The 17,293-nt window shown below is 39.4% G+C and overlaps 1 protein-coding gene across 8 annotated transcripts in view; it reads right to left on the bottom strand.

Moving 5' to 3' along the window:
- The window catches only part of SYTL5 (synaptotagmin like 5), a 249,609-nt gene that overhangs the window by 100,201 nt on the left and 132,115 nt on the right, over positions 1 to 17,293 (bottom strand). For 7 of the 8 annotated variants that reach the window (XM_082610596.1, XM_082610593.1, XM_082610595.1 and 4 more), the window contains 6 exons: positions 13,890 to 14,022; positions 12,158 to 12,264; positions 9,451 to 9,543; positions 4,662 to 4,840; positions 2,512 to 2,611; positions 749 to 910 (listed from right to left, as the gene is read on the bottom strand). In XM_082610596.1, coding sequence (XP_082466722.1) covers positions 749 to 910; positions 2,512 to 2,611; positions 4,662 to 4,840; positions 9,451 to 9,543; positions 12,158 to 12,264; positions 13,890 to 14,022 — 774 coding nt within the window. The remainder of the gene's footprint in view (positions 1 to 748; positions 911 to 2,511; positions 2,612 to 4,661; positions 4,841 to 9,450; positions 9,544 to 12,157; positions 12,265 to 13,889; positions 14,023 to 17,293) is intronic. The other variant, XM_082610597.1, reaches the window with a different exon arrangement.

Here is a 17,293-nt window from a genome sequence, read left to right as displayed (position 1 = left end):
ACCCAGGAAGTCTGATCTGCATCCACTATCTTTACCATCATGTTCTTTTTGCCCTTCTCTCTATAAAGAACAATGTTTGGTTACGTAAATGTGACCTTTTTTCCACCTCACTTTTGACTTCAAAAATTACTGTAAATGTAGAGATACCAATTGCATAGAGTGAATCTCAGGTACTGCTGGTTTAGTTTAGAACATACTATAGTAGCATTTAATTTCTAGAACCAGCTTTGAGATTTCTATTTCTGACTATAACTCAAGACCTGGGTTCTGAATCTCAAAAGTAGGAATGTAGGAAACCAGATACTTTACCTACTGGCCACTTCCTCATGTGAGCCAAGTCAAGAGCACACCTGCTCATGTCTGAATTGTGGAGAACGAGGAAGAGAGAGAATGTTTTGAGACTGATCGTGCTCTATGGAGCTGTTTTTGTCTATGTGAAAATGAACGCTTTCTCTTTCTAATAGGATCATATAATGTATTCTTTTGTTTATCCATGGCAACCTTCGAAGGATGACTATATAAATTAATAAGATATATGATTATGGCTTGATTTAAAGACAGTCTGTATCGAAGAAGAAGGATTTCCAAAAGAATGGATTTACATTTATTATACGATTCCAAAATTAGCTGCACTGACCTTTTCAGATTATCACTTGACAACTGGAAGTCTTCAGATTCTTTAGGCCTGTGACATCAGTTTTGCTCATTACTTGTATAACTGTTTGACTTATCTGGAAGCATTTCCTACCTTGGGCTGAAGCACAAACCACTCATCACTTGGATTTTCAAAGTTCCATGAGTCAAAAGGAATCTCCACCTCCCCAAGGAAGCTGTTCCGTCCAAATCGATCGTAATGCCAGACTGAGAGCTGCAGAGTTCTCGTTTCCAGCTGGGTATGGCTGATGGTATACTGCAAAATCAGATTTACAACATCACACTCCATAAGGAGGGCTCTGCCCACTTCTAGGACAGGTTGAAATGTACTACCACCAGCTTTCAGATCAAATACATTAGTAATATGAACAAAACAAACCCAAGAGAAAAAAATCTTCATTTTTCTTCGTTTCTGCTACAACTGAGGTTCTATTCCATAAAATCATTTTGTGTGAGACTTAGCACTGAACCATATTATCAACAGACTATTTGGTGGGGGGGGAGTCGATAAACTTCAAATATTGTATAAAAAGTGTCAGGTGATGAAGCTTGTCCCCTTTTCAGTTTTACCTGCTTTTTATTTGCCTAATTATTTTGTCAACAACTACTTTGTAAGCACAATGTTTGATATATCAATTCTCTAATTTCTCTGTCTTATTTTATTTATAACAAGAAGCCCCAAATCCAGGATAGTATTGACAGTGAGAAACTTGCAAATGCCAAACTTCATAAAGTTCAGCCTAAGTGCAGGGGTGAATCAATATATACGTAGGTTGAGCAGAAAGGAAATATTGTTGGCATGGTTTTGCCTTTTCCAGTAGAACATTATCCAGGGCCACAAGCCCATACACCCCCAAAACCTCCTGATTATCCTAAGCAAATGACCACCTGGGACACGCTTCAGACCGACTGACTCCTGATCTTGGATTTGCGTCTACATCCATCCTTGCTGTTCCTGGCATGATTAACCTTGGCTCCCTGCTTCCTGGATCTGCCATGTCACTCTGTTTTTCTCTTCTGCTTGGGCTCATCTTTGCTATCTTATCATGGCTGCTGGATTCACCCTCTGCCTATATTCATTCATTTTCACTTTGATCTGTTTTGATATTGGTTCCTGCTTTCACACATGACCCCACTGACACATGCCCCAACTCACCAACTTCCTCCTATGGTGGACTCTGACTCCATCATTCTGGGCACAAGATCCATAAATTACTCTGCGACTGGCAATAACGTCTACATCCCCATCTCCCTGGATCTTTCTTACCAGGCTAGATTGGTCCAGGGTGAGAGAAGAGGTTACATGGAAGCCTATAGGGAAAAGTAATTTCTCTAGAATTGGGGCCTGGGTCATCTCTTATCTAGGCCACTGTCTCTGAGAGTTCTGGAATCCAGCCCTGCATCTCCACTGTTCATTAACCACATGCTTAAATTTAGCCAAATTCCAAGACCCTTACAAGAAACAGCACATCTTCACGCTGTGTTAGCAGAACAGTGAGTGGGTACAGACCTGCTAAGTTATTGTCAAAACTGTGACAAACTTCTTTTAGGGGAAACTAGAAAAAACACAGTTTTCCCAAGGGTGAAACATACTTTTTGACAAGATGTATCAGGTCAGATGTAATTTTCCTGGATCGTCTCTACTTAAGGTGCAATTTCAGGAGCAACAGAGAAAAACAGAGTAAGACTGGTTTACATTTTTTCTTTTCCAGAAACAGAAAGCCAAGGGTATCACACTAATTGATTCAAATTCTACTTTTCTAAAATACATATAAGCCTTGACATGCAAATCCTCTGTAGTTTCAATGAGGTTGTAAAATGTATCACTAAAGTTACTCTGAGAGAATATTTATTTACCTTTAGTGTTTCATTGAATTCTGGATTGGTGCCTGTTCTGATTTTGGTCTTGCGCTTATTATTTCTAGACTTGTCAGGAAGAAGGTATGACTTGACATAACTGTAGATGGTAAAAAAAAAAAAAAAAAAGTGAAAATAATTCTTGGGAAACATCTACTTTGCAAGAAATGCTCGGGGACATCAGTGAATAAAAGAGGCAAAGGGAATAGGCTAGTGAGTATAAGAGACAGAACCAAAGGGAACGTTGTCTACATAACAGGACACCTTGAAATATAACTCTGGACCTTCAATAAGAGAGAAGCAGTAAAGTCTAGTGGTAAAGGATGTGGGCTCTGGAGTCAAGCCAGCTGGGTTTGAATCACTCCAGGCCTCACTGGTTTTGGTGAACTCAAGAGTTACTTATGGCATTGTGAAGATAAAATTAGCTGAGACATACAAGAAGCTGACATATTATACTACTCAATAAATGTAATCTATTATTATGATGAATGGTCTCACAAAATATGGGGTTATTTTCCTCTCCACTCAGATGTCAGGACTTCTGATGAGTGAAGTCAATGGCCATGGATGGATGAAGAAAAATGGTGAAAAGAGGAAATGAAAAATAACCACCTGAAATCACAATAGCAATTCGACCCAATACCTTGCCTTGAGCTGTCCCAGGAGTCTCTTGGAGCGAAGCATCATGGCAGACTCAGAAATATACCAAGATTGAAATGTAAAAGATGCTACCAGAGTCCTGAAGCATATCTTCAGGATGGGCTTTAGATGATCCCTTTCCATGCTAGTCTAAATGATGATATTGGTCCTGAAGCTCTCTAATATTTAGCTGAGGAGGTAAGTAGACCAATCTGTACTCAGAATCCATCTGTTTGTCTAATTTGGAAACAGCTTTGCTCAGTTGTTTACTGAACCTAGGTCATCTTTTATGTAGTAAAAAGGTAAACAGCAGGTCTGAGACTGCTCTCCTTAGAAATGCCTGCTTGTAACTTCGGCCCTTGGCTGGCGTGTGGGAACCCGGATTTCAGGAGGATTCTCATCATTCCCAGAACAGATGTAAGTGGCACACTGTGACTAAAATATTTGTGGAAATCATATGGCTTCTGCTGAACCCCTGCTTTCCTTCTGGGAGACTGGGAATTTGTTATATGCCCAGTTGAGTCTCTCAATGAGCTTCCCTGGTAGACAACACTTCACATGTGTTGTCACAGTTCGTTGCTGGAGGACTTAAGCACCTTAAGCACATCCCATGTGACTCCACTGGCAAAGGATACTTGGAAGCTTACGCCTGGATTCTTTAGAATTTCGCCACATATGCCTTTTCCCTTTGCTGATTATGACTACGTGTGGAGACCTGTGAGTCCTCCTGGTGAATCATCAAACCTGGCAGTGGTCCTGGGAAGGCATGACATATCTGTGTATCTAGCTTCTTTCCAATGTGCTATAGTCATCCCTGCCCTCCCGGGCTCGTCCCTGAAATCCTAAGAGCTTCAAAATTGCCCTCTCAAGTTGTTCAATTGGGTGAACAGCTTGGTAATTTTCTCTGGAGGGTTTCCCAGAACAAAAAATAACAGGATGCTCTTATACATCCTGGGGTGTGCCAATGTGTCAGCCTTCTATCTCAAAGAGCTAGCTGCCTCTGTGTGAACCACAAATCTGTCAGTCCTGAGTCATGCTGAGTAATAGCTTTTTAAAAATCTTGGAGTTCCCTGGTAGTCTAGTGGTTAGGACTTGGTGCTTTCACTGCCATGGCCCGGGTTCAATCCCAGGTCGGGGAACTGAGATCCCACAAGCCGTGCAGTGCAGCCATAAAATAGAATAGAATAGAATAGAATAGAATAGAATAGAATAGAATAGAATAGAATAGAATAAAGTAAAATAGAATACAATAGAATAGAATAGAACAGAATAAAATAAAATAGAATAGAAATAAAATAAAATAAGTAAAAATCAGGTAACCAAGAACACCACCATTATACATGCACATCAAAGAATATTTAGAAGTTTGGCACAGGAAGAAAGTCACGATCAACCTTCTGAATCTAGAGGAATGCTAAGATGCTTCTGAAAAAGAAACACACATGCTGACAAACACACATACTCACATATGCAGTGACCGAAATAGTCTAAGGAATACGGTATATGCTTACGCATCTGTCCTCTGTTTCTTTTCATCTCCTATGGCCAGATTTCTGCAATTCTTGACAAAAATGTAGAGCCCGCCAGTTTTGTAGCAGTAGCTGATGCGGAGAAGGATTTCCCCACTGACCTTCACGTTGCCATAGTCTCCTGTTTCACTGTAAACACTCATCATGCTGTTCAGGCTGGTCTGGAATAAACAAGATGAAAAGAGGCATGTAGTGTTATGCTAGTGATCTCTTCACAGAAGTTACCTCCCTTCGTTCAGTTACAATTCCCATTGTCTATAATGAGCAGGGAAGTTTAGGGTGAAAGGAAGAAAGCAAAAATCGCTTGTTTTTCTGGTATTGTATAAAATCCAAGCCTGAGAAAGGACAAGAACTATGACCATTAGTAAGGAAGTCAGGAAACTTGCTGGGAGGGGAAGCATTGTCTTTTTGGGTTAGTGAATACCCTGTGTTTATTCACTGCTTCTAATGAATACAGGGTCATTGAGGCATGTCCCATCATATCTCTTTTCCTCATCCCTGCAGCATTCTCCTTTTTCGCTGGTAGACTCAAGGTCAATCTACTTCAAGGTCTAGAATGCATTGACCAGGACAAAGAAAAACTCATTTCCTATTTCTGTGCTAGCATAAGGCACAAGCTTCTCTCTCTGACATCTACCTAGAGTATCCCATCAGCCTCTGGGAAGCCAGAACTCTAAGCGAGCAAGACCCTATGGGGCCTTCCCAGGACAGACCCACCCCCATATCCTCTGCTATAGCACCTCTCTGAAGCACCCAGATAATAGTATCAGATGCACACTTCCTGAGTTGTTTTACAGATGCTAAAACTCCCACCGAATTGGAAGAAACTAACTACTTGATGACCATGAACACAAAGCCCCCAGACCTTCTGGAGCCTAAAGACTGCACACCATCAACCAGTCAGAGAACTGTGCACAAGCTGATCACATAGCCTGTAACCCCTGTCCCTCACCTGGCCTTTAAAAATGCTTTGCTGAAACCCCTTGGGGAGTTCTGGGGTTTATAGAGCACCGACCACCTGTCCTCCTTGTATTGGTGCTTTTACAATCTACACTTTACTTTCCTTCACCACAATCTGGTGTCAGTAGGTTGCCTTTACTGAGCCCAGGCGAGCAGACCCAAGTTTGGTTCAGTAACAAAACTGCATCTTTAACAAGGGCATGCCAGGAGAACGTCATATGCCCATAGCTGTCAGGCTCCCCCCCTGAGCAGCCGTACAGCCACATGGGTAGTAAGTAATAAGACCATGGCTTTGTATACATCTATAAAATAGCAACCCACAAAATAGAACGCTAAAGAAGAAAATAACACAGTAACCAATAAATAAAATTAAAATGTAAAAAGAAACTCTATCCAGATGTACCAGAATGAATGAAGTTTCTGATGACACACTAATAACAGAGACATATGTTAAATTAAATGTAACAAAACTATCCTGTAGTACCAGCAGCACAAACTCTATGTCTTAGCAACACGACTGTCACAAAAGGCCACCTGGAAGGCTTTCAGGAGTGACCCAGAGTTTCAAAAGCCTGTCTGTGAACCACTGGGAAGGACTATGGTGAGTGCAAAGAGAGGTTAGACTTCCTACTTTTTATACTTTTTTGTTTATACATAAAACAAAAGTCATTACCTTCCTCCAATTGCTCAGAGTAGAGACTGATCAAAAAGCAGGAAGTGGGTGATGTGGCTAGTATCTATTCCAAGCTTAAGTCAAGGGCAAGAGCAAACCAAGGAGTCCATAATTATGTGGAAATTAAAACTTAAAGAAAGCCAGTGAGTGACCCACTTCATCTTTTTTATTCATAAAACAAAACATCAAAATTTTCATGATAGCAAGTGTCTTTGAGCAGTGCTTTGCAAACTTCAATTGCATATAGGTCGGGACTTCCCTGGTGCTCCAGTGGGTAAGACTCCATGCTCCCAATGCAGGGGGCCCGGGTTCGATCCCTAGTCAGGGAACTAGATCCCGTATGCATGCCACAACTAAGAGTCCGCATGCTGCAGCTAAAGATCCCACTTGCCGCAACTAAGACCCGGTGCAGCCAAAATGAATAAATATATATATTTTTAATTGCATATAGGTCACCTGGGGATCTCGTTAAAACGACAATTCTGATCTATTCAGTCCCAGGGTGGGTCTGAGATTCTGCTTTTCTAACAAACTCCTAGGTCCACAGTTCCCAAACTGTGTGTCTCGGCATCCCAAAGCAGCAGAGCCAACTCACAGGGGCAAAGCAGGATATTTTAAAATTTCAAGGGAAACACAGCGACAACTACCAGACACCATGCAAACTACAAACAGTGGTTCACAGTATTAACATTAAATTCCACCTTATTCTTTTCAATGAAGTCCTATCTATGTGAAGCTGAGTTTTGGGCAGTTGCTATGACAAAAAGCAAGTATTGCACAAAAATCAACGGGGAACAGGAAATGAACATGATGCTACCCAATCAGATTCCAAGATCTGACAAGTCATGTAGTGCCCACCAGGCACGCACATCCCATCAGGGGCAACTTAAGACGGGAATAAAAATATTATTTTTCTTTCAACTTATGTATATTATTTTTTCAAATGGCTACTAAGTTCTTAGGATCCCAGTGCTTATTAAATTTGTTTGTCAAGCTAACTACTTAATAAATGGGCTAGTCAGGTATTACTTTTGGCCTAGGAGTGCTATGAAATTATCACTGAGACACTAGGGGCTCTGTGAGCTGACAGCGTTTTCCAGTCTCTGTTCCAGGTGATGCAATACTGCTGGTCCATGGACCATGCATTGAGTTTCAAGGGCTTCAAGAATAAGCCTCAACCCCCTCATGTTACATATAAGTAAAGTCTGGTTCACAGAAATTGTTGGCAGTGCCAAGACATTGTGACATAAAATTCATATTTTATGGCAAGACAAGAAAAATTAAAACATAAAAAAATCTCCTTTACCCTTTGGCCTCTCTCTCCCCACACTGTACATTGTGTATCTGTATTATGCATCGACCAGACCTCCCCCATTGGCAGAAATAACTGCTCAACCATAGAAAGCAACATTCTCCTAGCATCTATAAGAAACTCAGTAAAAGATAACATTCCTTCTTGCTCTTCTAAGGGGACATGATGACACTTAGATCTGAATTGTATAAACTGTCAATAATACATCATTTAATGTACAGCCCTCTGTCTCAAAAAACTTATAACTGTGCCTTGAGTTCACAAGGGTGGAACAGTTCTTGGAGCTTTTGGAGATGCTGTTTCTGGGTTATAATCCCCAATTTGGCTCCAGTAAAATTTCCCATTTCTTTCTTAGACCGACTGATTAATTTTTTGGTTGACAACATAAAGCCAAGATTTCCAGATTTGTAGTCTGAGGACCTCCCCACCATACCTCACTGCCTCCTTGTATCACTGACTTGTATCTATACCACATTCCTCTGTAGCCACTTCTTCAAAGAGGGTCCTCTGTAAGCATGACATCCATATATAGAAAAGACAGTTTAAGAACCCACAACTGCTGAAGCTTGGGAGAAACTGAAGAAGCTATAGAAATTTTACTATTAACCAAACTTTACGCTCTTAACCAAGCCAATGCTGTGAGTTAAACAGAGATGTTTACTCTAAAGGTGCCTTGTTCGTGGTAAATCATTTTAGACCATGTATCTTTTCACTGTTCCTCAGATTCTAATGTTTAACAAATTGTTCTTTCTTTGGAATACCTGGATTCTGATCATGTTATTTACCTTTTAAAAGAGAACCTCTGGTTAACTGTATACAAGCCAGAAAGAGATAAATGCCAGAAAAATTGCCTACCTAATTAGATTACCTGTACCATGAATTTTGTGAAGTACGGTTGGAAAAAAGGAAAAGCTTGAACACTCACAGTGTCTGAGTCAGCATCAGGCACACTTAGGTAGGTCCACTTCCTGTCAGAGCCTGCTTGAGAATTCTTTAAGGAAGTCACCAAAGGTCAAAAGAAAAAAGGGTATTAGAGCAACAGACAGAAATCAGAGAAGCAAAGACAAGACTTGTAGGCATATAGATGGGTATAAGGACACTGGAGCTCCTAAAGCTCTTTCAAAGAAGGGTTCAAACACCAAAGTAAGAAGGGATTTTATTCCGTAGGCAGTGGGAAGCTATGGACTTGATGTGTGAGTAGGAGAGAAACCTACTTGGGTACATGTCTTAGGAAAGTGACTGGCGGTAGAGTGGAGGACAGTTGGGGAGTTGAGAGAATGGTGGCAGGGAAATTTACCAGCTGACAACTGAGATAATTCATAGGCTTCCGCTGATGAGACCCTGAACTGGGGAGTGATGAAGTTTTAAAACCTGGGTGAGGGGCTTCCCTGGTGGCGCAGTAGTTGAGAGTCCGCCTGCCGATGCAGGGGACACGGGTTCATGCCCCGGTCCGGGAATATCCCACATGCCGCAGAGCAGCTGGGTCCGTGAGTCATGGCCGCTGAGCCTGCGCATCTGGAGCCTGCGCTCCGCAACGGAGAGGCCACAACAGTAAGAGGCCCGCATACCGCAAGGGGAAAAAAAAAACAAAAAAACCTGAGTGAGGAGAGGTTTTTAAAGTAGGAGAGGGAAGGAATCAGGAGCCTTAGGAAAAGCCACCACAAAATTTGAGTGAAAACTACTCTGTGGACAAAGAGCAAGCAGGAGACTATAATGACTTTTAAATCACTATCACAAGCTTTTGAAGAACATTATTCTCTCCTTTGGAAATGCACAAAAAATCAACGGAGGAAGAATCTTCCAGTGCATGCTAGAGAATTGCTTACGGTTGACAGGCCGCTTGCTAGACTGTGGGTGTTTGCAGAAAACCGAGAGGATGCTAAGTCATCAATGCCTTCTTCCATCTCTTCCAAGTAGTCCTAAGGAAGGATGGGAAAAAAAAAAAATCAGTGGTTTGGTTTATTTCTTTCCTAGAAAGTCTTTTCACTTAAAAAACCACTTTCTTTCTTAAATACTTGAAAAATCAGATACAAATATCTAGAAATCACCCCATTCCTAGGTTTTTCTCTTTTGCCTTCCATTCTGATGGTACCTGAACTGTACCATCAGAGGTTTGGGGTCTCCTTCCTAGTGATGCTTGCTTTATGGAAAGAATACGAAATTTGGACTCACACAGACCTCGGCCTTCAATTCCTACCTCCCTGCTCACTAAAGTGATTCACTTTGAGCAATGTACTTAAAGTTATTTTTTAATTTAAAAAATTGGGGCCCATTTGTGTGTGTGTATATGCTCATACACACCTGTGTGTGTATATATACTGTCAAAATGGGGAAATGTATCTTGAAAATCTCTCCAATAGAATAAACTATTTTAGATACTAGATTCTTGTCCAAAATCCCAGATTCTACTTTTCTTCCCCCACTGTTTTTTTCCTGGTTATTTAAGTAATACATTTTTATAGCAAAAAGTTTAAGCAATGTAGATAAATTTCAAGTAATATAAAAAACTTATATCTCCACTAACATTAATGATCAAACTTCAAAAATTTGATGGTATGGATAGGATACACACACACACACACACACAAATGGATTGTATCATGCATACTCTCTTTTTTTTTTTTTTTTAATCATGGACACCTTTCTTTTTTGCTTCTCCTCTCTTCCCTGGCACTCCTCTCACCCCCACATGTGAAACTAATATTTTGCATCCTGTTGGAATTACATTTTCCTTTTAAAAAGTTTTCAGTATCTATTAACATAGTTTTTTATTTTCTCCTTCAATATACTGAAATATTAATTATGTAATAGATATTCTTATATATATTAGTTCTTCCATTCATACCTAGAATAAAACTTACTTATCCTTACTGCAATATTTTTGATTCACTGCTAGGTTTTACTTAATATTATATTTCAAGTTTTGCATATATATTCATAAATTATTGTAGTTTTCATTTTTTAAACTATTTTTAAAATCAAGTTTGAGTATTCAGGTTATATGTCAATACAGTGGCTTCATAATATGAATTTGAAGATTTTCAGAGTTTTCTAAGATCAGTAATAGTTTAATAACATTGGAATTAGCTGTTCCTTAAAAACTGAAACCATTTGATCTCATTGCCTACCCCCCACCCCTGCCCTTTTGTGGTGGATTTTAAAATACATTGCAGTTTTTTAATACTATAGTAAATAACACTGAGTTTTAGAACTAAGTTTCCTGGTTTGTGTTGGAAAAATTATATTAATGTCATTTAACATTTGTGTTCTCTCTTTCTTCCAAGGAGTTCAAATTGGATTATAGCTATTATAGAAATTGGAATACCAGAACATTAGAACCTTAACAATAATTTAATTCAACCTTCTCATTTTATAAATGAGTTCACCTCAAACATTAATTTTCACATAAGTTGGTCTCAATGGAGAAGGTAGTTTATGGGGGTAACTGGAGATGTAGAAATATTCATATAAAATATATAGTCAGATAAGTCTAGTAATATTTGATTTAGGAAATGTTGTGGTTCCTTATTTCTTGGGGTTTAGATTTAGTGATATGCTTTGAACCAGGAACTGAGATCCCCAACAGGTGTTTTCTTAGAGATAATCTTCACTCATTAACCTGATTACCTGCTACCTTTTTTCTTTTCAATTTATTTGAACTAAAAACAAAACAAAAAAAAAACAGGTTACCCCTTTCTCCCGCCTCTAGCAATCACCAGTATATTCTCTGTATCTAAGAGCTTGCTTCTTATTTATTTATTTATTTGATGCTCCATGTAAGTGAGGTCACATGGTATTCATCTTTCTGACTTATTTCAGTTAGCATAACGTCCTAGAGGCTCATCCATGTTGTTGCGAATGGCAGGATTTTATTCTTTTTTTTGGCTGAATAGTATTCCACTGTATACATATACCACAACTTCTTTACTCGTTCATCTATTTATTGATGGACACTTAGGTTGTTTCCATGTTTTGGCTATTGTAAATAATACTGCAATGAACATGCGGGTGCAGATATCTTTACAAGTTAGTGTTTTCATTTTCTTCAGATAAATACTCAGAGGTAGAATTTCTGAAGCATATGGTAGTTCAAAATTTTTTAAATTTTTTGAGGAACCTCCATACTGATTTCCATAGTGGCTGCACCAATTTACATTCACACCAACAGTGCACAAGGGTTCCCTTTTCTCCACATCCACACTAACACTTGTTATCGCCAATCTTTCTTTTTTGAATTTTATCTTATTTTTTTTATACAGCAGGTTAATAGTTATCTAGTTTATACATATTAGTGTATATATGTCAATCCCCATCTCCCAATTCATCCCACCCCCACCCACCCCCACCCATCTGTTACCTTTTCTAAATCATTCTTTGGCTGTTTTTATACGTTAGTTGTGAAGACTAATAGGAAGAAATTATTGTATATCCTCACTTCACTCTCAACTCATCCTCACCTCAAAGTGGACAGGTTTGGAACAAGATTGTACCCTTTCTTCATGATCATTAGACTCTCTTCCACACCCAACTTACCAAGTCTTTGTCTAAAGCCCCAGGGACAGACTTGCTTCTTATGCTTACAGTATCCTCTAAGTCTTCTGTAAATGACCCACTCAAATCTAACTCAGATCGACTCCGGTCTGGAGGAAGGAAAAGGAAAGATGTGAATCATCTTGTTTTGTTAGAACGGTTCACTTTTCATTGCAAATGTTTCATCATTATTCCAATTCTTTCTCAGCATAGGGCATAGATAGTGTCATGAAAGCAACAGAGTCAGTAACTTCATGCTGTTTATGCTAACATACTTCCATTTTTTAACAGTATTTTGAAATTTCCTTGGACTGACTGACCAACACTGATGTGTTCATTTCTCCTTTGAGCATAGGAGGGCAAATGCTCTACTATAAAGTACTAACGTTTTAAGCTGTTTAAGGCTTCTGCTTTGCTCATACACTTTGGAAAACTCTCACAGAATGGGCCCTTAAGCTTAGAAAAAAAAATAAAACATTAACCATTCTTTATTTAAATATTTAGAGAATCTACTGTGTTTTCCTATTTGACATAAAATGCAATGAAATGATACAGCAAGTTCCTTTCACACAAAAAGGGAGTGGCTGTAGGGAAACTGAGAGGAAGTTCTATTTCTTTAGGCACCAGAACATTCTTTCATGAGAATTTCTTGCTTTTAAAAATATAAAGAACAATGCAAAACTCAGTAATGCTGTGGATAGCTTACCAAGACACAGTTTATTTCCATAAAACAGTTCTATGTCAAAGCCCTGCTGAGATAGAATAGTGGCTTATAAATGAGAAAGATTGAAGACAGCAAGAGAGCAATTAAGTTTGAAATGATAAATGACACAGAACTGCTTAGCATAGCACCTGACTCAGAGTATGTACTCAAAACACAGGAGCTATTGAGTAGAAGTAGTAGAAATGCACTCTATGAGGTTGGCTTCTAGGCTACTTTAAAATTTTTCATTTAACGGGTGAACCGATTTTCTAGTCCTGAACAAAATGCAACAATAACCATGCACATTTAGACAACCCTTGAGAGCTACCTAGCTGGGAGAGGCTCTCCAACTCAGCACAGAGAATCCAGCCCTAGGCTTTAGGCAACTATCAAGTAAGTGGCAATTTCTTGCTGTTGAGGATTTTGTCATGATTTCAAATCTACACGTGGGACACAAACTTCCTAATTATGACGTTTCTCTAAAGAGTTTCCTTATTCATAGGTAATAAAATCGCAACATAAATAACCTCTGCTTCACAGGGTTGTTGTGATACTGAAGTGAAATGATACTTTTGAAGGTATCATACAAATGAAAAGGGTTATTAACAATCCCTTAACGTTGCTTACAAAGAACTCTTTATTTAAACCATGGAATAATGATTAATCTCTCAAGATACAGGGCACTTCTGACCACCATATCAATGGAACTACCATTTTCTTGAACTCGGGGCATGTCTCTTTATCTTTTGTATCAAATGAGCCAGCTGTATTTCCTGCACTCCTCTACTGACATTTGGTATAACTCGGAGACTTGGCAGTGATGACTGTATACTGTATACTCTTGCCAAATCCAAGATTCATGGAGTTTGCATGGAATGCAAGAGGCTTTTCAGCAGTTCTTATGGAGTGGGCCTCCCTCCATGGATGATTATTTTCTAAGGCATGAAACATCCATTTAATGCCACACAAGGGAGTCAACTCCACCCGACTGATTCATGTTTACAACAGAGTCGTTATGTGGCAAATACCCACCTGAGGAGAGGGAGGCCCTGGACACTGCTATGGAAGGTGTGCCAGAAGTTCTTCGGTGATGACTTTTTGCGAGATGCTCAGAGGTGCTTTCAATGGCAGCCAAGTCCATGGAATTTTCAAAACCGTGTTCCTTCTCACAAAGTAAAAATGAAAAAAAAAAACCAAAACCCATTATTATTGACTGTAATTGACTTCCAAATCCTTCCATATAAATATATGCCAGTATAACCACATTTATGGCTATTACTCTTTAGGAGGAGCCAGCTGATATCTGGAGTCCATATAACTCTACAACTTACTATCAATAATTACTCTCTAAAATATATACTACGAGGTTTGCTAACTAGCACAAAAGGTGTTTGAAATAATGATTCATTCACAAAATTAGTGAGTGTTCTAACACATGGTTAGCAGGAAAGTTGGTATTAATACAAGTACCTCCAAACTTAAATGAACTATGTATAAGAATCTGGCAAGCTTCATAGCCTCAGAGTAGTGCTCAGGGTTAGAACTCTGTTTGGTCCCACGTTTGTCCTCATTGTCAACACGCTCTCTCCTCAACCACCCCTTACTTCCAGCACCCCTCACTTAACAGAAGACCATGCCAACTTTCCCATCTAGTAGGCTGGATGATCAGAACATGGTTGCTTACGTCATTATTGGAATGAAATTTCACGCAAGGCACTTACTAAAGTTCATAAAAGAATAAAGAATGGGGACTTCCCCAGCTTACAGGAATAAGTGATTTTTTTTTTTTTGGAACCTGCTTGCTAATACATGCTTGCGCATGTGACAGAATTTGTATGGAAACACAAAAGACCCCGAATAGCCAAAGCAATCTTGAGAAAGAAAAACGGAGCTGGAGGAATCAGGCTCCCTGACTTCAGACTACAATATACGAAGCTACAGTAATCAAGACAGTATGGTACTGGCACAAAAACAGAAAGATAGATCAATGGAATAGGATAGAAAGCCCAGAGATAAACCCACACACGTATCGTCACCTTATGTTTGATAAAGGAGGCAAGAATATACAATGGAGAAAAGACAGCCTCTTCAATAAATGGTGCTGGGAAAACTGGACAGGTACATGTAAAAGAATGACATTAGAACACTTCCTGACACCATACACAAAAAACAACTCAAAATGGATTAAAGACCTAAATGTAAGGCCAGACACTATCAAACTCTTAGAGGAAAACATAGGCAGAACACTCTATGTCAGAAATCACAGCAAGATCCTTTTTGACCCACCTCCTAGAGAAATGGAAATAACAACAGAAATAAACAAATGGGACCTAATGAAACTTCAAAGCTTTTGCACAGCAAAGGAAACCATAAACAAGACCAAAAGACAACCCTCAGAATGGGAGAAAATATTTGCAAATGAAGCAACTGACAAAGGATTAATCTCCAAAATTTACAAGCAGCTCATGCAGCTCAATAGCAAAAAAACAAACAACCCAATACAAAAATGGGCAGAAGACCTAAACAGACATTTCTCCAAAGAAGATATACAGATTGCCAACAAACACATGAAAGGATGCTCAACATCACTAATCATTAGAGAAATGCAAATCAAAACTACAATGAGATATCATCTCACACCGGTCAGAATGGCCATCATCAAAAAATCTACAAACAATAAATGCTGGAGAGGGTGTGGAGAAAAGGGAAGCCTCTCGCACTGTTGGTGGGAATGGAAATGGATACAACCACTGTGGAGAACAGTATGGAGGTTCCTTAAAAAACTAAAAATAGAACTACCATACGACCCAGCAATCCCACCACTGGACATATACCCTGAGAAAACCATAATTCAAAAAGAGTCATGTACCAAAATGTTCATTGTAGCTGTATTTACAATAGCCAGGACATGGAATCAACCTAAGTGTCCATCGACAGAAAAATGGGTAAAGAAGATGTGGCACATATATACAATGGAATATTACTCAGCCATAAAAAGAAACAAAATTGAGTTATTTGTAGTGAGGTGGATGGACCTAGAGTCTTGTCATACAGAGTGAAGTAAGTCAGAAAGAGAAAAACAAATACCGTATGCTAACACATATATATGGAATCTAAAAAAAAAAAAGATTCTGAAGAACGTAGGGGCAGGACAGGAATAAAGACGCAGACGTAGAGAATGGACCTGAGGACACGGGGAGGGGGGAAAGGGTAAGCTGGGATGAAGTGAGAGAGTGGCACGGGCATATATACACTACCAAATGTAATATAGATAGCTAGTGGGAAGCAGCCGCATGGCACAGGGAGATCAGCTCTGTGCTTTGTGACCACCTAGAGGGGTGGGATGGGGGGGGTGGGAATAAGACGGAGGAGATATGGGGATATATGTATATGTATAGCTGATTCACTTTGTTATACACTAGAAACTAACACACCATTGTAAAGCAATTATACTCCAATAAAGATGTTAAAAAAAAACCTATAATGGGAAAGAATAAAAAAAAGAATATATATATGTATATGTGTGTGTGTGTGTGTAACTAAATCACTGTGCTGTCCAGCAGAAATTAACACAACGTTGTAAATCAACCATACTTCAATAAAATAAAAAAATAAAGAAACATTCATGTAAAGGCTGTTAGTTTTGAGGGTACTAGCACATGACAAGGGTGATTCCCTCCCACCCCCAGCCCGCCAATGACGGTACCTAGGAAGGTAAGCCTTGTTTTGAGAACAAACTTGACTAACTTACTAGTTACTGGACTGATAGTCTGCTGCTACCCGTTGGCACAGCTGTACCAGCTGTTCAAATTTTTTAAATACTTCTGTATCAGTTGGTAAACAGAGCTACTCCCAGTCCACCTCCCCTTCCCTGTGCTCCCCTCCTCCAAATCCAGGATACTGCACGGCATGGAAGGGCCCCCAGGATGCTGCCCAACCTTGTGCCAGGGTCTGTTCTGATGGCTCAGTGCCCATGCCATACCAGTTGCTAAATATTTTGAATACCATTCCTTGTTAGCTTGCCAAAGCAGTGAGTGCAATCACCAACTTATGCATGCACTTTTCTGGCTACTGAACAGTACTGCTTGCTGCGTTCAGTATAAATACTGATAAAATTTTAAATATGCCTTTTATCTTATCAGCAAATTTAATTTAGACTATAAGTATTTAAATACACTTATTAATTATTATTCAATCTGACTGAATGCCTTTTGGCTCTTTCTTAAAAATATCTATAGAATCTGGATGCTCACAACCTCCAGGTCTATCTCCCTGTTCCAAAGCTCAGTTTCTTGCCTGCAGTAATGCGATGGCCTCCTTCTTAACTGGCCTTCTGGCTTCCACTCTTATTTCCCTACAGCTGCTTCTCAGAAAAGCCCCCAGTTCCTGTATAAACAGAACCCAGATGATCTCACCAGTCTGCTGAAAACCCTTCA

Source organism: Mesoplodon mirus (assembly GCF_964341445.2).
Source record: "Mesoplodon mirus genome assembly, chromosome: X".
In the NCBI taxonomy this organism is placed as follows: domain Eukaryota; kingdom Metazoa; phylum Chordata; class Mammalia; order Artiodactyla; family Ziphiidae; genus Mesoplodon; species Mesoplodon mirus.
This window is presented reverse-complemented; position numbering and strand designations above follow the sequence as displayed.